The following is a 25,240-nucleotide window of genomic DNA, read 5'->3' as shown; positions in this document are numbered from 1 at the left end:
TCGAAAGAGCGGACGAGACCTGTGGATGAATCTTGCTGAGGTGGGGATGAGAGAAAGAAAAGAGTCAAGACTGAATAGGGTTTTGGTTGAAGTCGTGGATGGTGGTACCATTGATGGAGCTGAGGAAGGCCCCAGTTAAACAAAATCAGTTAGAACACAGGTGTATTAGGGGCTAAGAAGAAAAGGAGGAGGGTGATAGGAACATTTTTTTGGAGCATTTTCAACCCAAGAGGAACATACCCAGTCGGGCCGCCTGGGTCCTCCACAGAGAAAATGCACCTCCCCTCCTCCCCAAGTCCAATGGTGACAGGTCCTCAACCCCTGCTAAGAGTTTTTAGAGAAAGGTGCCATCACCAAGGCCTGGGCTCCAGCTGCCTCTGGATCTGGAAGTCTGGTCCTGCTGACCTCTGAGGAAATTCAATTGGTTTGGCACAATTGCATCTTCATGGACAAATCGAATTGCATCCATTTATGGGCAATCTTTTTTTTTTTTTTTTCTCCTTCTTGTCCTCACCCTTTTCTTCCTTTGTTAACTTTCCTCTAGCAGCAAAATAGACAAAATCTTCTTCTCTGGGCCTCGGGTCTGCAAAAATAGGCCTCAGCAGTCCTCTTTAAAGCAGCCTAAAGCTACTCCCCATCCCAGAGGTTCTGGTGGGAGAGCCAGCTCGGTGAGCCAGAGAGAACAGAGGTAAGGGAGGCAGAAGGATCCTACCCAGGCCTGGCATCTCTCCCAGGCAAGACTACATGACCTCCTCAGCACTTCCTGCGCAGTTCATGGAGGCCCTGCTGGTCCTTGAGCTAGCTGCCTGCTCAGATATAGACGTGGGGATTCATATTATTCCCCCAAAACCGACTCAACCTTTGGCTGCCTCTTCATCAGGCCTCCTCCTCCATCCTCTAACCTGACATTATTAAGTTTTTAATGTGAGGGACCCTCTGCTGGGTGTTCTTACACGGATTCTTACCTCATTATTGTGAAACAAATATTCCTAGTTCCATTTTTTAGGGCAAACACTCAGGTTCAGAGAAGCAGATTAATTTATTCTGTTGACTAGTAGAAAAAATAGAGCCCAAGCCTAGGTTTCCGTCACCTTCTTGTCCACCTCCTCACTACCTTCAGGACATCTGTCGAACCTCATCCTTGTTTTGCCAACCCCACCAACCAGCTTTCTGCAATGATGTTCTCGGTCTCCGTGTTGCCCCCAGCTTGGACCTCACGTCCCTCCTGGGTGCCAGGGGGCCAGCATTTCGGTCAGTGCCAAGCCCCGAGGTCAATTCCTTGTCTTTGCTCCTGGTTTTCCCTCTATCCCGTGTTCTCCATCTTGACCAGCACAGCTCAGGTCAACCTTAGCAAGATGGATCACGGCAGGACTAAAATGATGTTGGAAAAACCCATCACTGAAAAAGGAGACAGTTACTGGCAGTATGGCGGGTATGTGGATGGACAAGAACCAGAAAAAGGCGGTGTTGGCGGGACGGTACATCAGTCAGGTCTGGCCGAGCAGCAAAACAGGCACATCAAAAAGAGAGAAAGAGAATCCGTGTAAGAAAATAAAAGGCAAAGAAAAATAAAGGCAAACATAACTCACGATGAGCTCTGGGATCTTTATTGTGACTTTTCTTTCTTTTTTGTTTTCCAGGCTTAATCGATTGCATTGGGAAACCAGCTGTGTAAAAACGCAGGTGGGCGCTCCATCCCGGACCAGTCCTCCACGGAGCTGGAATTCGGGCTGACCCAGGACCACGTGTTGCCAGGACAGAGACTCCGTGGCGCCTGCTCTCACTCTCCAGGTAGACGGAACTCCTCTCCTTTCCTAGGAATGAGTGTTCTTAACAGGGCAGGGGTTATGCTTCACTTTGTTCCCCCCAAATCATCATTTATTTATGATACTTGATAAGATCAGCTTTGGTCCTGCGTCTGCGTCTGTGTAATCATGCAGGTCCCTATGATCTATATTAGTCCAGGTGAGGATTTTTTTTTTTTAAGGCAGACAGCTGAACATAGAGACAGGGTAGCCTGATACATTCTTTCTTGATCTTGATAGGAGCAAGGAAGCATGCAAGGAAATCTCTTTAAAAAAGACAGAGAGAGAGAGAGAGGAAGGGACCAGCCTCCAGGAACGCACAGTGGGTGGTTTTCTGTGGTTTCCTGTTGAGATCCTGAATGTAGGCTCCCCACAGCTGTCCCCTCAGCAGACAACCACAGAAGCACCAAAGACCACCTCCCCCCTACAAGCCAATAATCCAATCATGCTCCACATCCCTTTAGTCTCTCTCTCTCTTTGGTTTGTGTGAGGCAGAGGGAAGGAATGATATGGGAGGGATGTGGGAGCGAGGAGGGGCTTTAATGGGTCCCATGGGATTCCAGCTTCTCTGTGAGGTAGTGAGTGTTGAGTCTCCACAGAGGTCGGTATAAATAAGACTCAGATTATTACCCTTACTGGCTTAGGATTAAAACAAGGGCCGTGGGTAAGAAACAAGATGCTAGGAAAAATGAAAATAAAACACATACTGAGAGGAGGAGAGAGGGGGAAAGAGTGAAATTGAGCTCCCAGGAGAGCATGAGAGGATGAACAAGCAATGGGGGACATGTGAGCATGGGGGAGGGGCGCTGCGTGGGGGCTGGGCCGTGGTGTCACAGAGTGAGGTCAAGATCACTTCCAGGCATTCCATCAGAAGCCTGCAAGTCCGTGGACCTGCCTGCTTTGGAGAACTGCAGATCTGGGTCCCAAGCACATGACTTTGGCCTGACCTCCAAGCCTGGGAGGTGTGAGGGGCCGGGCCAAAATGGTCCTTTACCCTGGAACTGCCAGGCCACGGTCATACCAAGGGTGGTTCTCAGTTCTGTGGAGCCCAGGGGAAGGTGTAGGGATGGGAGGCACCCACATTCTGCCTCAGCTTCTCCACCGATCACCACCTGGGCAGGATTGGAAAGAAGAATTTCACCCACAGGTGTGAGGAGAAGAGACATCTCTCCAACTTCTGGTAGACTTCCTGTATGGGAGTGAGGACAAGCAGAAGAATCTCTCTGTACCTCCGGGCTCTTGAGACCAAGACAGTGGTGCTGCAGAATCACGGTGGCCACTGGCTGAAGGAAGGAGGTGCCCCATGTAGCCCAGGGCCTAAGAAATGCCTAGGGCAGTGCTTCTGGCTGGGGCTGGAGGACAAAGGAGGAAGCAGAAAACAAGAAGGGATGTTTGTTGAGTCCCTACTGGGCAATAGGCCACTTACATGTGTATTTTTTCTGAATACTATAGTATAATTACCAACCATATAGTCCTCCACTTAAAGTATACCATCATGGTTGCTTTGCATGTTCACAAAGCTGTGCAACCATTACCGCACAATGTCAGAACACAGTCATCACAGCACAAAGAAACGTCATAGCTACTGGCGGGCGTTCCCCCTTTCCCTCCTCCCCTCCCTCCAGAAGCTACCAGTCTAACTTGCTCTCTGCAGATTTGCCTAGTGTAGACATTTGTAGAGATGGAATAATGCCACGTCTGGCTCCTTCTACCTCACAGAACACTTCCAAGACGCTTCCGTGTTGTAGTACCTCATACCTTTTTCAGGGCTGAGCAATATTTCATTGTACCACCGTGCCTTGTCTTGCCTGTTGACTCGTGAGCTGATGGGCCTTTGGGTGGTCTCCACTTTCTGGCGCTTGCAGATAATGCTGGTATCAACATTTGTGTGCCAGTCTTTGTGGACACTGTGCATTTTCCATGTAACCCCCATAACGATAAAATGGGCATTATCGTCACTGATTTCTTAAGAAAAACTGCAGCTCAGTGAAGTTAAATGACCATTTTTGAGACAGGGAAGCTTCTTTTGATTCAGGTGGACGAGGCTGGAAGAGCCGAGAAGGGGAAATGCGGTGGAGTTCCACTGCACCTTACCAGGTTGTGACACACACCATTGAGTAAAAAGAAATGGCAGGAATGAGAGAAAGTGCGTCAGCAGGGCCGCTGTGTGCTCTGTGGGCCTCCTCTCAGAAAGCCCGTCCCGCTGGCAGGGCCCTTGGGTCTGGGAAATGTCCCTCCTTTCCTGTTGCTTCCTCGTTTCAGCGGCAGTTGTGAGGATTGGTCAAGAGCGGTTTGAGACTACGGCTGGAGCAGCTCATCAGGCTTGTGAGGAGTCAGGTGGGAAGCGTCTGCAGCAGTGCCCATCCCGAGAGGGTGCCTGGGGTGGGCTCGGCCTAGCAGCAAGGGCCGTGAGGAGGGGAATTCAGCATGGGCCAAGGGCAGCTCTATGGAATGGCATGACGGGTCACTGAGGCTGCTGGCTCTGCTTCTTTCTGCCTCCAGGGCTTTCCCAGAAAGTGCTTGGACATGGGAGTGTGGGTGACGTGACGTCCCATTAATGCAGCTCCGATGGCTAAGCAGAATCAAGCCAAAGCTGGTAATCATTGACCCTCGGAAGCTCCCTGGGGCAGAGCCGTAGAATCAACAGGAACACGGGCTCTCCAGCAAATCTCCTGGTCTGTGGTTTATCTGAGAGCCTTGCCCTTCTCGTCACCTTTCTGGGAAGCGTGTTGCTCCTGCAGCTTGGCACAGAGAATCCCAGAGTGAAAGGTATGGCAGATGATAATGTCATAGGGACTGTCAGTGTGTGGCAGACTCTCAGTGGAAAGGAAATTAGAGTTGGACTGAAACTGAGGATGCTAAGGGCTCGATCACGTTCCATGTTCAGGTTGTCATCAAAGCTCTTTCCAGCCATTTGCAAGATTGAAGCAAATGTCCCCATTTCTCAGATGAACACAGTGATAGGTTAGGTGGCACCCAGTGACTGACGTAAGCAATGTAAGTGATGTGAGTGACTGACTCCAGATCCAAACCGCACGTACCCACTTCTTCAGTCCTGCCTGGGAACCACTTGAGGCAACCCTCATAGGGGATCTTAAACATAAGCAAGAATGTGAAATGAGAAGGCATCCAGAGCTTCCCTCCAAACTCAAGAACCCAGTGTTCTGTGCCTTCTCTTTTGCATCATCTATGAGAGCTGGGCTATCCCACCAACATGAGACCCTTCACGTCGGGCATGGCATCATGAATTCTAGTCTCTGGGTGCCATCACTCAGGCATTAGCTGAATTGGGCCATTATTTTAGAAATTTTCAAGGGTCGGAATTCTGTATGTTCTCTTGAAAACAAAGTGGAATCTCCTGTTGGGGACACTCAAGGAAGTATGTTCAGAATGTCCAGTCCATGGGGAATTTATTCGTTTCTGGGCTGGAAAGACTGAGTCGACGTAACACCAACCCAAACCACGGAGAACTATAAGGGTCACACTAATAACAGGATTCCAGCACTAATAACAAATACAACTTTTCGTAAACATTTAAATTATTTTACGCAATCCTGGTGCCATTTGAGATGGGTGGCTCAAAGATGAAATTTAAGAATTATTTCATTGTACATGTGCACAGTTTTCAGACAAACAAACTCCCCCAACACATACTTTTATAAGATAAACAAGGAAGAGGATGATTGTTTTATTTGCAAAAATCATTCTTCACTTTCTAAATAATCCAGTAAAAGATTTTTTTTAAGACACTTAATATCTTAACACCCCAAGTGATTTCTGTTCACATACCATCTTTTGAGAATACCATATGTTGGTTCTAGATTATACATCCAGACCTGAACAAAGATGTCTGCACTGTCACGAGTTCTTTTGAGTAGACATGAGAATAAAAAGGCCATGAGACTAGAAACATCTTTGGGTCATTGTGTAAATTCCATTTTCTGTCTGTCACAGGTTCATTAGAAACTAGAATTCAGGGGCGCCTGGGTGGCTCAGTTGGTTAAGTGTCTGCCTTGGGCTCAGATGATGATCCCGGGGTCCTGGGATGGAGCCCCCCATTGGGTTCCGTGCTCCACAGGAAATCTGCTTCTCCCTCTCCCTCTGGCCCTCCCCTCTGCTCATGCATGAGCGCTTTCTCTCTCTCTCTCTCTCTCAAATAAGTAAATAAAATCTTAAAAAAAAAAAAGAAAGAAACTAGAATTCAACAGGTAGGATAGTGACCCTCAAGAGTTCTGACCAAAGTGCACATGAGGGGTCTTAGAACTGATCCTTCCACCCTTTCCTTTGTAGAGGGATCCCATCTGCTTCTCGGACAGATTGACTGAAATTTCACCCAGGATCCTCTAGGAATCTGTCCTCTCTCTTCAGTCAACAACACATTTGCTGTATTTTACCAGGTGTCTTTCCTACTGGGCTTCCACCCTGATCCTATGTGCATCCTGACAAAGGCAATTTGGTAAATTCCAAACCCAAACCTGGGAGCTCTGTTGGCTACTGCAAGTTTTGGTAGAATGTGGAGCTTTGAAAGTCATCTCCTGACCCGCTTAAGAAGAAGCAAGGGGCTTGATGCTCACATTGCCTTCTCAGTAAACAAGGTAGTAGACCACCCAGGCTAGAACAAAACCAGATAAGAGTTTGGTTATGAGGAGCCCAAGCCACAAGACCCAATCATCTGCCTGGTCCAAGTGCTGCAGAGACTGAGTCCCGCCAACAGAGAGCAGTGTTAGGTTCACCTCCCCATATCCCCTTCTTCGAACCAAGCACTTTGAGTCTTTCACACCTTGCTGGAGCTATTTATTTCTTGACGAATGTTTCTTGAGGATCTACTTTAGGCTGTCACCGGGGATAAAGCAATGGAGGGCATGGACGGGGTCATTGCTGCCAAACCACCACAGAAGAAAATGTGTAGGTTGAAATGACTGTAGAAACTATACCCCGCCCCCAAAGAAAAGAATACAATAAACTATTATAAGGGGAAGGAATCTGATGTGAATGGGGAAGTCGTAGCCAGGGACTTTTGTCTCTTTGTGAACCTGCCATTTAAGTTTCTTTCTGAGACATGGCCTTCAGGTTGAACCTAAGTACCCAGTCTGGGGTTGGGAGGAGGGAGAGTGGAGCTCCAGTGTCCCCTGTGTGTCTTCCTTTGTCTGTGTCCTCACTGTTGCCCAGGAATGACCTTGGCCACTCAATTAGTGTTGCTGAACTGACCAACTCCAAAGCCTGGGTGCTTTGCCTTTCTGCTCGAGCAGTGAGGACCCCAGGCTCAGCTCACTATCACTGGCAGGGTTTCCTCTTCCACTGGGGAGGAAGATCCCCATGCCCCCTCACTAGCCTCACTGTCAATGAACTTCTGACTGTGGACGGTGATGTAACTGCACTCTAGAGGTATCTGGAAATGTCTCCAAATGGAAGATGTCATTGCCATTACTTCAGATCATCACCAACAGTTGGCTCAAGCCAAGAAAATCTATAGAAGTTTCCAGAGAAAGCACCATGCTTAACAGTACATCTTCAGCTGCTTCCACAATCGTGTCCTAATTACTTTGACATCGTGACCCTTCCTGAACTCTGCCCAGCATTATGAGACCCTTCTTGTGACTTTGGGGCCCATGGCCTTTTCCACCAACGCGTACCTGTGGATCCAGTACAGTTGGCTCTGGGCCCTCTCCATGGGGGTCCCAGGGCCTTGCACACACTCTTCCTCTCTCCCCTTTTCTAGTGATTTTGCTGCTGCTTCTTGTCCCTGGAAACCTCTCCCCTCCCCACCAATCCAAACCCTCCTTATCCTTTCAGGTTTTGTGTCTTCAGAAAACGTTTTGTCTCATGCTAGCTCTTGCCTGCTATGGGATCTCTGTCTTATCACTATTGCTGGTGCATAGTAAGTAGGTGCCAAAAAAAAGTTTGCCTTCCCTTTGTTCAGTAACTGTTTTGAGTATGCCATACGGCTTAAAAGCAAGGACTTCTCAGTTAGGCAGAGCTAGATTCCTCTGATCTCTGCGCTTTGGGCTTTTTGCTTTGTGACCTTGTGGAAAATTGCTTAACTTTGCTGAACCTCTGTTCCCCAACTGCTAGGTTTATCATGTGAATTCAACACTATAATATATGTGAAGGATACTCTTGTGCCTGGCCCAACATCCAAGGCTTTCCAGACCCCAGAATTTCAGGGCTCCGATGGGGCACCGTTTGCATTGTGCTCTAGAGGGCGCTGTTCACACGGAATACAGGAGACTGCAACAGGTCTCCCAACCCCGTCAGCCGGGTACAGGGTATGGAAGTCCTCCATGGCGTCTTAATAGCCATTTCCCACTCTCAGGAGACTTTGCTCTGCTCTCATCTTTCTCTTCATTCAGTCTGAGCTGTGGATCTTCACTTCTACCTTGACTTCCTCTGTTATCTGTGGCTTAGTCCACTCAGACCCAATACAGCAATGCCTTCTTGGTAAAGAGCTGAACTCCCTGCAGTTTAGAAGAGAAGAATTCTTAGAAAACCTTTGGAATAGAAACCACGTAGATCCACCTGTGTGGTTTTGAGTTTCTCTTGTCTTCTGGTGCTCTCTCATTCTGCTGTTACCGCTCCTCACCACTCCCAGGGGTGTGTTGCTTTCTCTTCAAAACTGTGAGCCAGGCATAGAGGAAGTGCCTCCTTTTGGTCCTTCTCCACCTAGCTGAGACAAGCTAGCAGTTCCTAACTACCTTAAGGAACAGTGATGAAGAATAATAAGGAAACAATCCTGAAAATATACACAGAATAAGCACCCAGCTTCCAAAACATAGGTTTCTAATTCCACAACCAATGCACACTGTCAGCAAAGGCTAGGAAGACCCTGTAGACATCTTCTTTGGGTCCAGCTTCACTAGCTCCCAGGCTGAGACTGAATTCATGGGAACCTCACACCTCTTGACATTTCCTGCTAGGACCCAATCCATCTGCCATGTGGAAATAGAGGTCTTTGCAGTGAGAGTGTAATTATCTCAGGGCGACCAATGGTTGTGGTAAGCAAGACAGCTAGAGAGACTTGAAAACCTGTGTCTGAAAATTTTAACTCCTCTTTGTGACTTTTTGTATTTAAATTTGGTTATTTCCTTGATTCTTCACATCTGGATACAAAAGCAAACAAATGTATAAAGTGAACATATGGCCTGTAAAATGGCTTTATGACCTTCTTAGTTATACCTTTTGTTCTGTGTGCTCTTCTGTCCTTTAGTGGTGCCAATGTGTCAGCTGAAGAACCTCCAGAAGACCCCGGTACTGTAACAAATCGGCTTTTTGCAGTTAGTGAGGACACATACCATGAAGAACTGTGGGGAGGCTCACTGGGGGCTAGGTCACAGTTAGAGGATCTGGGCTTGTTATGTGATTTGGGGAAGATTTAAAGAAGAAATACCTTGCTCTGGGTTAGATGTCAATAATTCAGAGTAATTCTATGAGTCATTATGTCAATAAATCTTATCATCTAGAACGGGTGAAGACTGGTGGATAGCTAATGTCATTATTTGTAAAGAAGCAGCAGATCACTTCTAATAGCCCACATGGGGGACTTGGGTCTTTTTTAAACAATGTTCAGGTTTTGGTCTGTGTTCAGGCATGATTACAGAATGGCCTTATCTGATATCGATGTTCTGTAACACTGTTCGTGTTCAACAGAAGAACACAGAGCCCTAGTGGGGACAATCAGGACAGCCCCTAGCAGTGCCAAGACCCTTTGCAGAGGGCATATGTGTATACATTCAGTAAAATGATCAAGGCTTAGTCAATGTCTATGGTTGGAGAAGGACAGTGTCACTCCAGGTGCCATAGCTCTGGGCAGGCTTGTGAAGAATCATTCTCGTACCCTCTATTCTCTTTCCACCTCTGCAAGATAAGGCTTCTGCTGTGGTCACAGACAAAGCCTTTGTCCTAGGCAAAGCCTCTATAAAAACACATTCCCTTTTCCCGAGTCTTCGGCTTGATGTATGGTTCATAGGCAGTGATGTTCTGGGGAAGCTTTGTCACTTTCCTACAAGCTTTTGCCTTCACCTGGATGTTGTCTCCAGTATAGCCCATTTGACTCCACACAGCAGAGACTCCAAATGGCCTGGGTCAGTATGACGCCTGGTAAACTATTACCCACATTTAAATTTGTACCCTAATAATAACAGTTCTGACAATTTATTGTTTGATTGCTATGTTCTAGGAACTTCACGTATGTGATTGCACTGAGAACACACTCTAGTCTTGGAAAGTATATTTTAACAGCCATTTCACAGGTGAGGACACATGTCAGAAGGACTATGTGGCTTTCGCAGGTCACCTGGACAGAGCTGGAGTTCAAATCCATGACTCTGCATACCCAAGCTAGGATTCCTTCCACCTGCCATGCTGCCTTTAGTTATTACCTGTGCCATGAACATCCTGGCTTAGGTCCTCCTATCCTCTTTTAATCTCCATGCCTGGCACACCTCTGAAGTTATTCCGGTAATACTGGTGGCCCAGCTGGCTCCAGAGAAGTCTACTGAACACGGTGTCCTTTACGAGAGCACCAACACCCTTCAAACTTGTGATTCCCTGGTTCTTGTTCCCACACTCTTTTCATGGGAAGGAGCCAGGCACCCAGGAAGGCCTGTGTTTTGTGCCCACCCTGGACACAAGTGGATTTGTGGCTTCACAGTGGACTGGATCTGGGAAAATCCTTACCCCAAAGGAAAGGTGAGATGTTCCTGAAATGCTTTCCTACATCTAGCCTGGAAGAGTCCTGAGGTTCAGATATCCTTTAAGAGCTATAGGACCAGGAAAATTGGTTTCTACCAGCCCTGCCAGGGTCTATTTGAGAAGTGAGCTTTCTGATGGTGCTAAAGACGTCAGCGGTGACTTCTCCCGGAATTACTGAAGGAAAGGGAAACAGCCATCTGTCTCCTGTAGGTTCTGGGGGTAGCCCAGGAGCTAGATGACTCAGGGCTTGTCAGGGGCCTGAACATTTGCAAACCCAGTTGGGTGGATAGCCTACAATAGCTTGAGATCATTTCCATAGGAAACAGGAAGTGCTCTGCCTCGCAGCTAGGTGCAGTGCACCTTAGTGAAGTTGTGTGCAGAAGAGCGTAAACTTGACACCCAGCCTGCTGGGTCTCCTCTTTTGATGGTTGTTTTAAACCCCATGCTTAAGCCTTTTGGGGCAGCAAACCTGCCCCACTACAATAACCCAATCGTTTCCTATCTGTGAGGGACTGGGGAGCAGGGGCTGTGGTCCCTAATTCTTTCTAAAGGTTTCCTAGCCTAGCACCCGGTACATAGTAAATGTTGAATAAGTCAAGCGTTGGCTTGATTATGTTAACGGAGAAGGCCAAGACTGTGCCCCAGAGTCCTGTTCGGTTCCTTGCTGTGTTTAGTTGGCAATGTTTGTTGACTCAGTTGATTGTTGGCTTAAACAAAGCAGCAAAATTTGATGGAAACTTGAACTCCTCCACTGCGGTTGCAAAGGAACCACAGAAAATCATTTGACTTCTGTACTCGGGAACCAGAACTTGTGGGTCCTACGTTTAACATAAAAATCTCAACTCTTGAGAAATGTCCACAACGGAAGTAAGGCAGTGAGAGACTTGACAACAAGGCAGACTCACGTTGTATGCAAACGAAGGGTGCATTTTTATGGGAAGAAGGAGATCCAAGAGGAAAATATGCTTATTTTCAGGAATTTTAAGGACCCATAAGCGGAATAGACCTCAGACTTCATTAGAATTACCATGAGTCATCCCTGAAGCAGAACTGGACCACTGTTCTTCATACGGTTTTGTTATTTAAGTCAACAATGAAAATATCTCACATGGCATTCCACCACCGAGTGTGTGGCCCTTGCTTGCCTTTCCAGCCTCATGTCTCGCTGACAGTAACCTGGCTTCTCTCTCAGCCCCTCACACTCTCTTCTGTTGCCCCGGAGTCTGGGTCATTCACAATTACAGTGCAGTTGGTTAGTTACTACACACTCAGGTGTGTCTCTTCTGAAATATCGCCATTAGAGGAAGACCCATAGAAATGACAGCAAACTCATTGCTTTGATGCATGGGTTGATGGATTTCTTTGTGATCGCCCAACAAAAAGTTATAGTGTCTATGACAGGTGAGTCTAACACCATCCTCACATCTTGACCTTGATAACACGTCTTTGCCTGTCAGATAAGATGCTCCCCAGGGGCGCCTGGGTGGCTCAGTGGGTTAAGGCCTCTGCCTTCGGCTCAGGTAATGATCCCAGGATCCTGGGATCAAGCCCCACATTGGGGTCTCTGCTCAGTGGGGAGCCTGCTTCCCCCTCTATCTCTGCCTGCCTCTCTGCCTACTTGTGATTTGTCTGTCAAATAAATAAATAAAATCTTAGGGAAAAAAAAAAAAAAACGATGCTCCCCAGATCATTCCTACTGTTTCTCATCTTGACATTGCCTACTTCCCACACTTGACTGGAATCTTCTTCTCAATGACAAGGAAGGTGCCATTTGGCAAAGGATTGCATCTCTAAAGTCTAGCACAGAGCCTGACACACGTACTAGCAGCAACATTGTTGAATCATGATAGAAAAATGAATTAATGAAAGCAAAAAGACAGTGACTTTTCTGTCCCCTGAAGTATTGGGCAGAGCGTGGATGCCCATCTGATAGAGATCTTTTAGAAAAGGTGTTCCTTTGGGCAGATGCACACCATACCACATTGTAATTGCTGGTGTCCTGAGCTCACTTCCTCATTTGACTGTAAGCCCCTTGAGAATGGGAGCAGGTTTGATTTGTTTTTGAAATCCTACACAATAAGCATACACTCAGTGTTTGGAAAGTGTACAAAAAGTCTACTTCCTGAGAACAGACTCTTTACAGAACAAGAATTCTGGAGCACTGAAGGGAAAAAAAAAATGGCAATAATAGAATTTGCCTGCTTTGCCAGGCCACTAAGAGTACCTTGGTAAATATTAGCTAATGTACAGCCCTTTGCTTGCTATTAAGATTTACTGATCTCAGTAGAAAGTAACCTAAAATCCATACATGCTACACAACACAGACAACCAGGGTCAATCTCTGACCACCCCGTAGTAAAAAAAATACATATTTGCTCTGTCTGTGGCTAGATGAGATGTCATTGTCTAAGCAAAGTAGGCTATGTGCTGATTACAATGGGTCTGCCATGTGAATTGTGGGTTTGATCAAAGGATGGATTTATTCCATATTCTTACATCCTTTCGGTATCATTCTTCTCACTCTTTGAGTAAATAAATCCACAGCATTGGCCAACACAGTACATGTGAAAAGTACCTTCAGTAAATGCCAGATTTTATAAAATAATTCCAACAATAAAGGCTGTTTTTTAAATCTGTTTCTTACATAACAGAGACTATTGTATATAGAGATTGACCAGTATCTTGTTTCTTCCTGGTGTGACCTTACTTTCATCTTACAAATATTTACTGATCTAAGTCTATATATTCACCTGTATCTTTGTGAACATTTGGAAATCTCAGGATCTCAGTGTGTTTCAGAGAACAGGCTCAGAGATCGATGATAACTAATTCTTTCTCGTGAAAAGCTAACAGGCATGACCTATGAGAAACAACAAGAGAGCTATATAGAGCGTGGCAAAGGAGAGGAGGAAAATGCTGGAACTCATGCCATGCTTGCTGCCCAGGGACCTTAGCTGGGGGGCTGTCATGTCTTAGCATGACGGTATTCAAGCCATGTGAGGTCTGGGGAAAAAAAAAAAAATCACTACATACCCAGCTTAGGGCTTGGGCTGAGAACAACCAATTGCCTTGGTTTAAGCCACCCAAGTCCACTATCAAATTAAGTGTTTTCAAGCTAATACAAATTAGCATCAGTTCACTGACCAAACCCTGAAATAAATTAGGCCGAGTCTAAAAGAAATCAGCCTGCAGACAGAGACCAATTCCCAAGGCCACTTCGTTGCTTTCCCCAGGCATGGATACATCAAGTCGGAATATGCTTAGGATGTTGGTAAGTGCAGACAGTCTGGGAAGACATTATAAGCTGCTTGCTTTTGTTTTAGCTCTTTGCAAGGCCAGGCAGATATTTTATTAATAATGCAGGCAAGGAAACCCAGACTTAATCAAGAGATAAATCAGAGGCTACTTATTCATTCTACAGAAATATTCTTTATCTTCAAAAATGAAATGAACTTGAGACTGGAAGAGAAAAGTTGTGAGGAAGAGAAACTCAGAAGGTGTATCTCAGGAGTCATCTCTGGAAATATAATGTGTGACAAAGCGAATGTGGATTTGCCTGATAAATGTTGGCTTGAGAATTATTATTTTATTTCTACAAAGAGCATTTAAAACAGTGTGTGAGCTTCCATGACACAGGGGGAGAGAGGAATGTAAACCAGGTTAAACTATGTGTGTGTGGAGAAAGGAGAGAGCCTGGGGAGGGGGTAGACTCTTCTTCAGTGTGCCTCACTTGGGACCAACCCCTAGGACTCTTTGGGGACTTGAGATCCATGAGGGTTGGGTGGGATGTGGACAGGGCCCACTGAGTGTGTGCACTGCTGTTTGCTCTCCTGGTAGCCTTTTCTTTCTCTGTAGCTTTAGAACTTGTCCTCAAAATTTCAAATCACCACAGCTGTGGTTTTCTCTTCACCACTTCTACCTGGTGTTGGCTTCTTGTGTTTTCACCTAGTTTAAGGCTATGAACAAAACACTGTGGGATAGTACTTTTGTTTAAAATGTATCACTAAGTTGGTTTCGCTTCCTGGTTTGTATGAATAAACACATTTTTGAAGGGGAATTTTGAAATCTATTTTAGAAACATATTTACATTTAATTAAAAATACCACGAAGACCTTGCTAACCATGGTGGGCGCACCTTGGAGTGGGGGAGGGCACAGCTAGGGGAGGAGGTAGTCTAGTATTGATAACTGTGGCTTTCATCATTGTTGGCTGTTTAGGGGAAAATCCCTTCAATTTTCTTGCTGTAAACTGGAAGTCACAATAATATCATCAACAAGAAACCATTGAGTAGATGGTATTTTGAAGAGCTTACTTCATTCACTGAGTTATTCCATTCATGCTCATTGAATAACTTGTGAGCGCCCATAGACTGTGTTAGCAGCTGGGGTAGAGGAGTGAATAAAGTATGGTTCTATGTTTATGGAGAATTATTTGGAGTATTATTTAATCCAGAGCTTCCCAGTCCTTCAACTGAGAAGCAGGGAAGAAAGCATGAGATATTGATGGTGACCATCATACTATTCCTCTTAGGAATCTTGGCATATCATGGAGAGAAAAAGGAAAGAGGCTTGTACCTCCATTGAGCAAACTCCTGGGATCATATGGTAGGACTTGACCAAACTGTATTAAGGAGCTCTGTTCTAAATAGTCTAAAGCATTTTAAAAAAGAAAAAAGGAAGGTGACCAATATTTGTCTTAAAATGTTTCAGGCAAATATGACTTTAGAATATAAAATTTAATAGCTGAGACACAGCCTATTAGAGGTTCCTCCTGACTGGAAGCAGGGAACCTTATGGTTTATGTTTTTAGTTGTCATCCTGCCACTGGTTAGTACATGACTTTGGCTATACTATTAAAATTTTCTGGGGATGCCTGGGTGGCTCAGTTGGTTAAGCAGCTGCCTTCAGCTCAGGTCATGATCCCAGCGTCCTGGGATCGAGTCCCACATTGGGCTCCTTGCTCGGCAGGGAGCCTGCTTCTCCCTCTGCCTCTGTCTGCCATTCTGTCTGCCTGTGCTCGCTCTCTCCCTCTCTCTCTCTGATAAATAAATAAAATATTTAAAAAAAAAAATCCTGAATCTCTGTGCCTTCACTGGATAAGTGGAACAGTAATTGGGACAAGATTTCTTTTACTATTGAGTGAGAATGGCAGTAAAGAGGTTTACTTTAAGTAGTATATTGATGAACCCTTTTAATGGTTATTTGTTTTTATATATTACAAAAAATACGAATGGTCCTTCCAGCTTCTGCTTTCACGGCTATTTTTGCTTAGCAGAAGGCAAAACTTTATTAAAGTAAAAGGAGAATCAATTTAAAGAATTATATCAGATAAATCATAATACAGGTCATAGATTGGTTATCACCTACATTTTTAAGTTTGTGTGTTACTGACTAAGGTCAGGAAACACTTGAATACATGCCCTCTTAAGTTCCTTCTATTCCTATCTCTCTGTAATTATTTTTCCTCTTTATAGTTAAGTAATATGATCTTCTGGTGGAAAGTTTCAATTGGAAAATAGTATTGTTGTATCCAGAATAAACTGTCAGCTTTCCTTAATGATCAGTAAATCAGATTGTTTTGAATGGTCTTTGATATATGTGAGTCGCCTAGTCCACTGTTGCTGTAAACATCATTTTGTTTTGTTTGTTTTTTATGTATTTCAGATCAGAGTGTTGACAGAAAGAATGTTCAAGCATCTTCGGAAATGGTTTGTCGCTCACTTTTTGGGGCATTCTCGGCAAAGAGCCAGGCTGGTCTCCAAAGATGGGAGATGCAACATAGAGTTTGGCAATGTGGAGGCCCAGTCAAGGTTTATATTCTTTGTGGACATCTGGACAACTGTGCTTGACCTCAAATGGAGATACAAAATGACCATCTTCATTTCAGCCTTCTTGGGGAGTTGGTTCTTCTTTGGTCTTCTGTGGTATGCGGTAGCCTACATCCACAAAGATCTCCCTGAGTTCCATCCTTCTGTTAACCACACCCCTTGTGTGGAGAACATTAATGGCTTGACCTCAGCTTTTCTGTTTTCTCTGGAAACACAAGTGACCATTGGATATGGATTCAGGTGTGTGACAGAACAATGTGGCACTGCCATTTTTCTCCTTATCTTCCAGTCTATACTTGGAGTCATCATCAATTCTTTCATGTGTGGTGCCATTTTAGCCAAGATCTCCAGACCCAAGAAATGTGCCAAGACCATTACCTTCAGCAAGAATGCAGTGATCAGTAAACGGGGTGGGAAGCTTTGTCTCCTAATCCGTGTGGCTAATCTTAGGAAGAGCCTCCTTATTGGGAGCCACATATATGGAAAGCTCCTGAGGACCACAGTCACTCCTGAAGGAGAGACTATTATTTTGGACCAGATCAATATCAACTTTGTAGTTGATGCAGGGAATGAAAATTTATTCTTCATCTCCCCATTGACAATTTACCATGTCATTGATCAAAACAGCCCATTCTTCAACATGGCAGCAGAAACCCTTCCCCAACAAGACTTTGAATTAGTGGTGTTTTTAGATGGCACAGTGGAATCAACCAGTGCTACCTGCCAAGTCCGGACATCCTATGTCCCAGAAGAGGTGCTCTGGGGTTACCGTTTTGCTCCCATAGTATCCAAGACTAAGGAAGGGAAATACCGAGTGGATTTTCATAACTTTAGCAAAACTGTGGAAGTTGAGACCCCTCATTGTGCTTTGTGCCTTTATAATGAGAGAGATGCTAGGGCCAGGATAAAGAAAGGCTACGACAATCCCAACTTCAGTTTGTCAGAAGTCAGTGAAACAGATGACACCAAGATGTGACAGTGGCTTTTCAACAGGAGTAAAGTGAATTTTTGAAGATACCTAGTGACTAGAAGTATTAGGAAGCAATCAACAATTTGAGGATATAGGATATGAAATTAGAACAAGAGCCTTCAATGTCTATCAGCACCATGCCCCTTGAACCCCACAGCCACAATCTTATAAGACACATAGCTCTACAAGGCAACTGCATTAGAACATGCAATATTCTTATAGGAAATGGCAATATGGAAGCCATAGGAGTTCACTTGGAATCTTGAATACAATTATTTGAAATCATGCAGTGTTGATAGAAACAGAATCCTCAAAAGTTTCATGGACAGGCCAAATGATATCTTAAAAGTCTCCTTAAAGAAGTTATGAGCTTTAGAAAGGATCAGGGGAAAACCATATTCTCATTTTGATTCTACTGATAAGAAACAAGCCACTTTTATTTTAACATTGGTGGCTTTTATCAAGGAAAAATGGTCTCCCTTGGGAGAGCCATTTTTGGTTGGTCGGAGGAGATGAACTAATCAGAGATGGTAAGAAAAGACTGGTACTCCAAGAACATTTGTGAGGCTCTGAGCTTCTCCAGCCCTGGTTTTTAGAGCTTCCATCTTAGTCTGGGTCATGTTGTGTTTCCTGAAGAGCAAGGGAAGGCTCAGGCCACCGACTTTGCATCTCTACCTATCAGCGTGGGGAGGAACACTGAGCTTAACCTGCTTTATAGCACATCCAGATGCTGCAGCCCAAGTTGGGTTTTGGTCCAAATGATATCAAATGGTACATTTATACAGAGGATAAATCATCACCCTAAAATCTCAATGAACATTTTCCTAAAGAAAGAATGCTTGATTTGAAAATGGTGATATTTCTTCCAGTTTGTACTAGGTGGGATAAGGGGCTACAAATCCATGAAAATAATATTTTCTGGCCTTCCAAGAAGGCAGTGAAGAGTTTAAAGGCACAATGTCACCTTAGGAGGGACAGCACTTCCAGTGCTTCTGAGAGAAAAATTATCTTGTGTTTTTGTGCCTTGAGTTTGTACTGAAATGCTGTTGCTAAAGAAGACTTGTGGATAGGAAAGAGTCTGTGACCCCACAGGGAGGCAAACATGAGGTGTGTTTTCCTCTGAGGGCCAACAAGACATCTTCCTCAAAGGGACCAATTTAATATAAGGATTGATCTTTAGGGAAGGGTTTTACTATGAATGTCTCATTCGGTCCTCCACCTCCATGATTTTGAATCTATTCTGGAAGGAATGGGACTCAAAGCACCATAGGAATCAAAATGTTTTCAGTGTGTTGATTCATAAATTAAATTTCTGAAACTGTGCATGTGGTTCCAAAAGGGTCAGTTATTGTGCTTAAAGTTATTGTAACAGACCAATAGGGGACATCCCTCTTGCTGAGGGTGGACTTTCTCCTGGGTGATGTGGGTGGGATGGGAAGATGGCAAATAGGACCATCTGGATGCCAGCTCACCCTGGAGAAAATGACCCTGTGGTTACAGACATGCCTCTTTCTGTGCCATTCCTGCTGATCACTCCAGTGTGTCTTGGGCACAAATGGCGGTGGCGGCAGTTTTCACTTATGATGGTTATGTCTTCCCAGACCTGGTATGAGTTTGTTCAGATTCATACACATGCTCTGGTCATTCTGAGCAAGACCAGTACAAAGTCTGATGGGCTAAGAGTTGTGTACTTTGTCAGTGGCCGTAACGCTGGATGCCACTGGCTTACACGAGAGATTAGTCCGTGCCTGTAAGTGTGCCGGCCCCGCAATTTGGTCTATTGACAAAGCTAAAAGAAATGAGGTATGGCAAGCCCAAGGAAGCCAGAATTCTCTGCTGGCCCACTGTCATGAGGTTTTATGGCTCTGTAGTCCCTTCACAAACTGGCGGGTCAGAACACATTCCTTCTGGTCTGTTCTGCTCATTAATAGTATGCTTGGGATTTGGTGGAAGTGAAATGATCTTGTAAATCTAGTCCTTTTGATGGTTAAGAGAGCTGAACAACTGGAATCTTTGTGATTGGCATCTCCTTCTAGGTTATGCAGTGGAAATCTGTGCTTTCAAATATTCCTTTATAAGGATTAAGGCATTCTGCTACCTGGCTTCTCTTTCTTCATGAATATTCCCATCCAAACTCTAGCAACCATTAATATACTTATATCCAATAAAACCCTGAGGAAATGAGGGTCCACAGGATCTTTTAATAATCCTAAGGGGTGGCTGGAACCCAAAAGCAGCATAAAAAACCTGGATGTTTAAAAATAGGGGGTGACTGAAGACATAGAATCTCAGTGAGTAAAGAAAATAAATGGGAAATAGAAGGTTCCAGAAGGCTAACTTGCCTAAAGGTTAATGCAAATGCTAAAGGCAGGGTTTTTATTCCAATGAAACAACATTGTTCCCAGGAGGAGCAGACTGTATTAGCACTGTAATTGCTACAGGTGTGCCATATTGTTAGATTTACTGAATTATCTATCCCAGTATTTATTCTTTCCAAGAAAAATTGCATACCATCACACTGTACCATATTCGGAGTTTTCCTGGGTACTGACTCCCTTTGAAGTGCCTAATTTAGTTTTCTTGCTATGGGGGTTTTGATTTGGAGAGTCCCAACCTGGTTTAATGTGCCAGGACTTGGGTCCACTCTGGTACCAATATTCAGATTTAAGATTTGAGAGATGATCTACAAATTTATTTTCCAAGAGAGAAAGGGTAGACAGAAAAGATCCTCTTAAAAAAAAAAAAAAAATCCCCTCTAAGTTGCCAAATCTAAGAAGTGAGAGGATTCGAGTGTCTCTTTCCATGGCTAATGGGCAAGTCACAAGACAGCAAAGAACTTTGCTGGTGGACCGCGTGGACAGTGGAGGTGGCTTCCTTGGAGATTTTTCCACAAAATGGGACACGGCTTCTCCACGGGAGGTTCGGTGCATAACACCGGGGATCTTTCCCCATCTAGAACAAACTTGAAAACCTCTGATGCGAAGAATGCAAATGAGCCCCTGAGCCCGCCCCTGGGCCGTTGTTGTCTGCCATTACAGGAAGTGCGTGTCAATCAAAGCTTGACAGGGGAGATAGAGCATTTTATTTTGGAAGCCAGAAGTTTGAGAACAATGACTGGAATTTCCTCTTTCTGTCCAGAAAGGGCTGTTTGTCACTGGGGAGATAAAAGTCCAGGGGTAGGGAATAAAGGTTATCGGGAACAGCGCAACACAGAGCCGTGTGGGGGGGCGCCGCGGGAGGAGGGGTTATGGAGGAAATCTATTTCAATGCCTGTCATTGAGTTTCCATTAAAAGAACATTCAGTTAGGAATTCAAAAATAATTTAATCTCCCCAGCCAGATGCACCCAGCTGGACTCCTTGGAGCCAAGCCCTGCAGACAGGGAGATCTGCACTTGGGGCTGCAGGGGCTAGGGACTGGGGAAGGGCACTCCTGCATCTCCAAAGCAAGCATCTTTGACTGCCCTGGGTGTTGTGGAAGACATGGGCATCTTTTAGGCTCATGAGACACCCCAAGACCTGGACTATCACAGAAGAAACATAATGCCAGGGGCTACTTACCGAGTTCTTTCCTACTATGTTTGAGGTTCTGTTTTAAGCATTTCCTATACATTACCTTATTTAATTTCCCCAATGGCTCCAGAAGGTACTATTTTTACATTTATTTTTCACTTGAGGCAGCTCAGGTAAGGAACTTGTCCAGAGTTACTAGCTAGTAAATGGCAGGGCTGGGATTCAAGTTCTGATCTGTCTTGTAAGCCCACATGTTTAAAAGAGTTCAAGACTGCATCCTACCATGGGCCCTCCCTCTGAAAGGACCCACCAGGGCCATCAGACATTTACCTTGAACCCAAGGAGAGTTGGCACGTATTTGGGAGGAACCCCTTATTGCTCAGCACAGGCTAGAGCCCCTGGCTGGTGCTTAATGAACCTCTGTGGACTTCCACGTTCTAGGAAGAGGTTGTGTTTCACCGAGGCCTCTGGGTAATTGGCTAAGTCAGCGTCTAGAAATTTCATGGCTATCCCGAAGATTTTCCTAGGCTGGTGCAAACTATCTTTGTACATCTACATATATGCTAACTATACACGTAGTTACGTGTCCTTTTATTTTGATCTCTGAGTAGTCTTGCATTGGAGGTAGAGGCAGATCTTATTTCCATTTTGACAGATGGACAATGGAGCCTCCCTTATTCCTGTAGGACAGCGTCTACATTCTTCATTCACCTCTGTGTTTCTGGCACCAACACCGTGTCTCCCATGGCCAGTAAGTGGATTTTGAATCAGTAAATGGATGAATGAAGGATTTGCTTGAATCAATATGGTTAGGAGTGGATTTGAAGCAATATCCATCCAAATGACTTTTGACAAGCTACCTCAATCACCAGCTGAAGGGCTTTGATAGATGACTTCATTTCATCTCTGATGACATTTTTATGATGTGTAAAACTGAGCTTTGAAAAAGAGGTAAGGGGAGAATTAAATAAAATGAGGGACCTAAGGATCCCTTATGAACAGTAAATGATTATTGACGTGGTGGAACAAGGTGGGAGTGTGGGTTTGGAGCAGAGGGGCTGAAAGGCGCAAAGAGCCCAGAATGCACAGGCCTGGGAAGGGCTGGTACAGAGACCAGAGGAAGCTTCCAGAAGTAAGTGATAGGACTGAGGCCTCCTGGATATTGGATAGGCTGTGAGTTGGGGGAATCTGAGTAGGATCCTGGGGCCTGGGACTTCATTTCAAACCGGAGGCCTGCTGTGAGCCAGGCACTGGGGATGCTAGAATGAGGAAGGAAGGATGATTTTTAGCAGGGTCAGAAAGGATCCCGAGGGGCTCAGACCAGCCTCATGAGCCAGAGCTAAGCTGGAAGACAGTTGATTGTGGAGAAAGTGATTTTCTCACCTGATGCCTATGTGCTTAGTATAGTTTTCGTAGGTGACATTGACATGATTGTTAACAACAGGACTATTGACTACAGTTTTAAAATTGGTTGGGATTTAAAAAAGTCTTTATAATATGTCCTACCAGGGAGATATTGTCAACAAATGGTTTTAAAATTAGGAGAAGGAGCGCTTCCCTTTGTGATTGTGTACCCAATTCACAGTTAGGTTCAGATGTCTCCGGTTTTTGTTTTTGTTTTGTTTTTTAACCAATTATTAGAGCCTGTTGATTGTTCCCCACTTGATATAACTGTTTCAGCAATTACGCAAAGAATTTATGTGGTTTCAAAAATCATAGACTAGAGTACGGAAAATTCATTGCTTGGTCTGTGTTCTCCCTCTTCCCTTCTTCTTCTGGAAAGGTAACCATTCTTATTAGTTTATCATGCTACTGTTTCATTTGGAAAAGTATAAGCAAAACATACATATTTATATCTCCCCATTCTTACACAAAAGGTAGCATTCTAGGAACATTGTCCCACAGTGTTTTGTTCCCTTAACAATATATCCTGCAGATCGCCACGTTAGGGTAATTGCTGATGATAACAACATTGCTGGGATCCTCCTCTCCACTGTTCTTCTCTGGCTTTTGCCAAAGTTGCTGGAATCTTGCTCCAGAGGCCGCTGTCCTGCTGTCCTAGGCCTGAGAGATTGTGGATGTGCCTGGTTTGCATTCCTCTTTGCAGAGGGCCTGCAGGCCTTACTCTGAGGATGAGCTCACCCTTCCAGAAGGAGGGTTCTCAGCAGGAGACAATGTGCCTGGGAGCAGCAGCTCTTTAGGGATCAAAACTCCCTGGAATTTTGGCCAGTTCGAAAGTCAAAACAGGGGTCAACTGGGTGGCTCATTTGGTTAAGCATCTGCCTCGCTCAGGTCATGATCCCAGAGTCCTGGGATCGAACCCCGCCTCGGGCTTTCTGCTCGACAGAGAGCCTGCGTCTCCCTCTCCCACTGTCGGCCGCTCCCTCTCTCCCTCTGCTTGTGTAATCTCTCTCTCTGTTAAATAAATAAATGAAATCTTAAAAAGAAAGAAAGAACAGGTGCTCTCAAGGAAAACATCCTCATTCCTGTACATGGTCTGGGGTCTCTGCTAAGGAGTGGGGGGATTCATTTCCCGGGACATTCTGGGTCATCTCTTCTGATTGGGTTCCATGGACTCTTTGGAGGTTGGGAGATCAGGGAACCCACCAATTGTATGCAAAATTCCATGCACAAATATTAAGATTAAAACAACTAAATGAATTAAATAAATAAAACACTCAGTAGAAGTGTGAAAAAAAATCCCGAGGGAGGTAGAGGTGGGGAAGTCTTCTTCAGGATGGCACCCGACTGGGCTTAATACTCAGAGGAGGTCTGACATAGGGAGGGGTGAGGGCGGCCAGGTGGGCAGGTAAGTCCCAGGCTAACAGAAGGACAGGATATACATTTGCATGGGGCTTCTGGGAGGTGATAGGCTGGTTTACATGGCCGCCCCATTGGCACAGAGTGTGGAGGGAAGTAGCCATTTATGGTCGCGAGTCACAGGTTTGGGGTGGTGTAGGATGGATTGGAGAAAAAATTGGAGGTGGAAATTAGCTTTCAAGGGAGGGAAGGAAGGTGCCACCACCCTCATTTTTCAGAGGAGGATGGGGAGTAAAATACGTTCAGAGACCCTAGGACTTGCCCAGGTCACTTAGCCACAGATGGGAAAGCAAGGGCCAGAGCCCAGGGCTTCTGTTTTCTGGTTTGTTTCGTGCTCTTCCCTGGACCACCCACAGCCCTCATACCCAGGGCTCACTGTGTCTGAAAGAAAGCTTCCCAGGAGGATGGAAGCCAAGGTCAGGGGATTGTTTGCTGGGACCAGAGGGCTGGTGAGTTCAAGTCAGGGAATGGAGAAGGCACCACGTACTTGAACTGTGTTGTGGGGTAAGGCTGGCTGCATCTGCCCTTGCGCTTGGTATCCAAGCAGCCAAGAAGAAGGTGAAAAGCCCATCCCCATGGTCAAGGAAGGGACTTCATCTATCCCAAGGAAGTAAGAAGGAGGCGATTCACTAGTTAGTGGGCTGTTTGGGCCAACAGCCAAACTGGTTTCAGCTGACTCAAGAGTTGCAGTTCGAGACCGTAATGATCTTGATGGCTCTGTCCGTTCCCCATATCACAGCCCGAATCTGTGACCACCTCTTAAGGCTCTACCCTGATGCAAGCATGCAAGGAAAAAAATGTAGGTAATAAAGAAAGTTTGAAGGCAGGAAATATAGTGTGACGTTCAGTGGCTTTGAAGACAGGCTCAGCCCTCCCATTTACTGGCCATCTCATCTACAACCAGTTCTTAACCTTTCTGACCTTTTTTTTCCAGTTGTAAATAATGGTAATTAATATCTATGTGAGTTTCTGGAAGGACAGCAACGTGAAATAATATGGAACGTAGTTTTAGGTGGAGCGCAGAGCACAGGGCCTACTGCAGGCTCTCCCTGGGTGGTGAGTGATGGTAAAGTGATGGTTTTGCTGATGACCGGCAAGGAGAAGGCAGTGGTTCGGGCCACTCTGTGCCTCTGACCCTGAGCCTCATCATTGCTTACTCCCTAGATTCCACGCATTTCTGTTCCCAGCCTTGAACAGAACCTGAGAAGAGGTAGCTCACCTTCCTCCCATCCCTCCCATCTGCTTTCCCTGCACATGCGCAGAAGCCTAGAAGCTTAACAGTGAACAGGACTTGTGATCCTGTTCCTGATCCTACCTTGTTGTTTACAGGTGGAGAAACCAAGAGTTCCAGAAAGAAATGACTTGTCCAATGGGTCTCAATGGCCCTTGGAAAGCATCACTTGCTTCAGACCTTCCATCACGTGACTAGGAGAGCAGAAACAGGTGATACCACTGAGCTGATTAGAGAGGAAGTCTAAAATGAGGGGACCCTCCACTAGTGGTTTGTCTAAAGCTGCCGACACTTTCTGGGAATGCAGTGTGCCTCTGGCCAGTAGGTGGCGCCATACACCTCTAGATCGCAGAGAGAAAGCCGCAGAATGGAAAAGTTGGCCTCCAGC

The 25,240-nt window shown here is 45.3% G+C and overlaps 1 protein-coding gene across 3 annotated transcripts in view; it reads left to right on the top strand.

The window, feature by feature from the left end:
* KCNJ1 (potassium inwardly rectifying channel subfamily J member 1) overlaps window positions 1–19,247 on the top strand; it is a 30,466-nt gene extending 11,219 nt beyond the window's left edge. Inside the window, exons 2-4 of one of the 3 annotated variants that reach the window (XM_032360274.1) lie at window positions 1,641–1,791; window positions 4,068–4,142; window positions 16,157–19,245. In XM_032360274.1, coding sequence (XP_032216165.1) covers window positions 16,178–17,296 — 1,119 coding nt within the window. In that variant the 5' untranslated portion in view covers window positions 1,641–1,791; window positions 4,068–4,142; window positions 16,157–16,177 and the 3' untranslated portion in view covers window positions 17,297–19,245. Of the gene's footprint in view, window positions 1–1,640; window positions 1,792–4,067; window positions 4,143–13,692; window positions 13,765–16,156 lie in introns of those variants that run through there. The other 2 variants (XM_032360273.1, XM_032360272.1) reach the window with 2 other exon arrangements.
* The last annotated feature ends 5,993 nt before the right edge of the window (window positions 19,248–25,240 follow it).

Source organism: Mustela erminea, chromosome 9 (assembly GCF_009829155.1).
Source record: "Mustela erminea isolate mMusErm1 chromosome 9, mMusErm1.Pri, whole genome shotgun sequence".
Classification (NCBI taxonomy): domain Eukaryota; kingdom Metazoa; phylum Chordata; class Mammalia; order Carnivora; family Mustelidae; genus Mustela; species Mustela erminea.
Note: the sequence above shows the minus strand (reverse complement) of the source record. Positions and strands in the feature narration are given on the sequence as shown.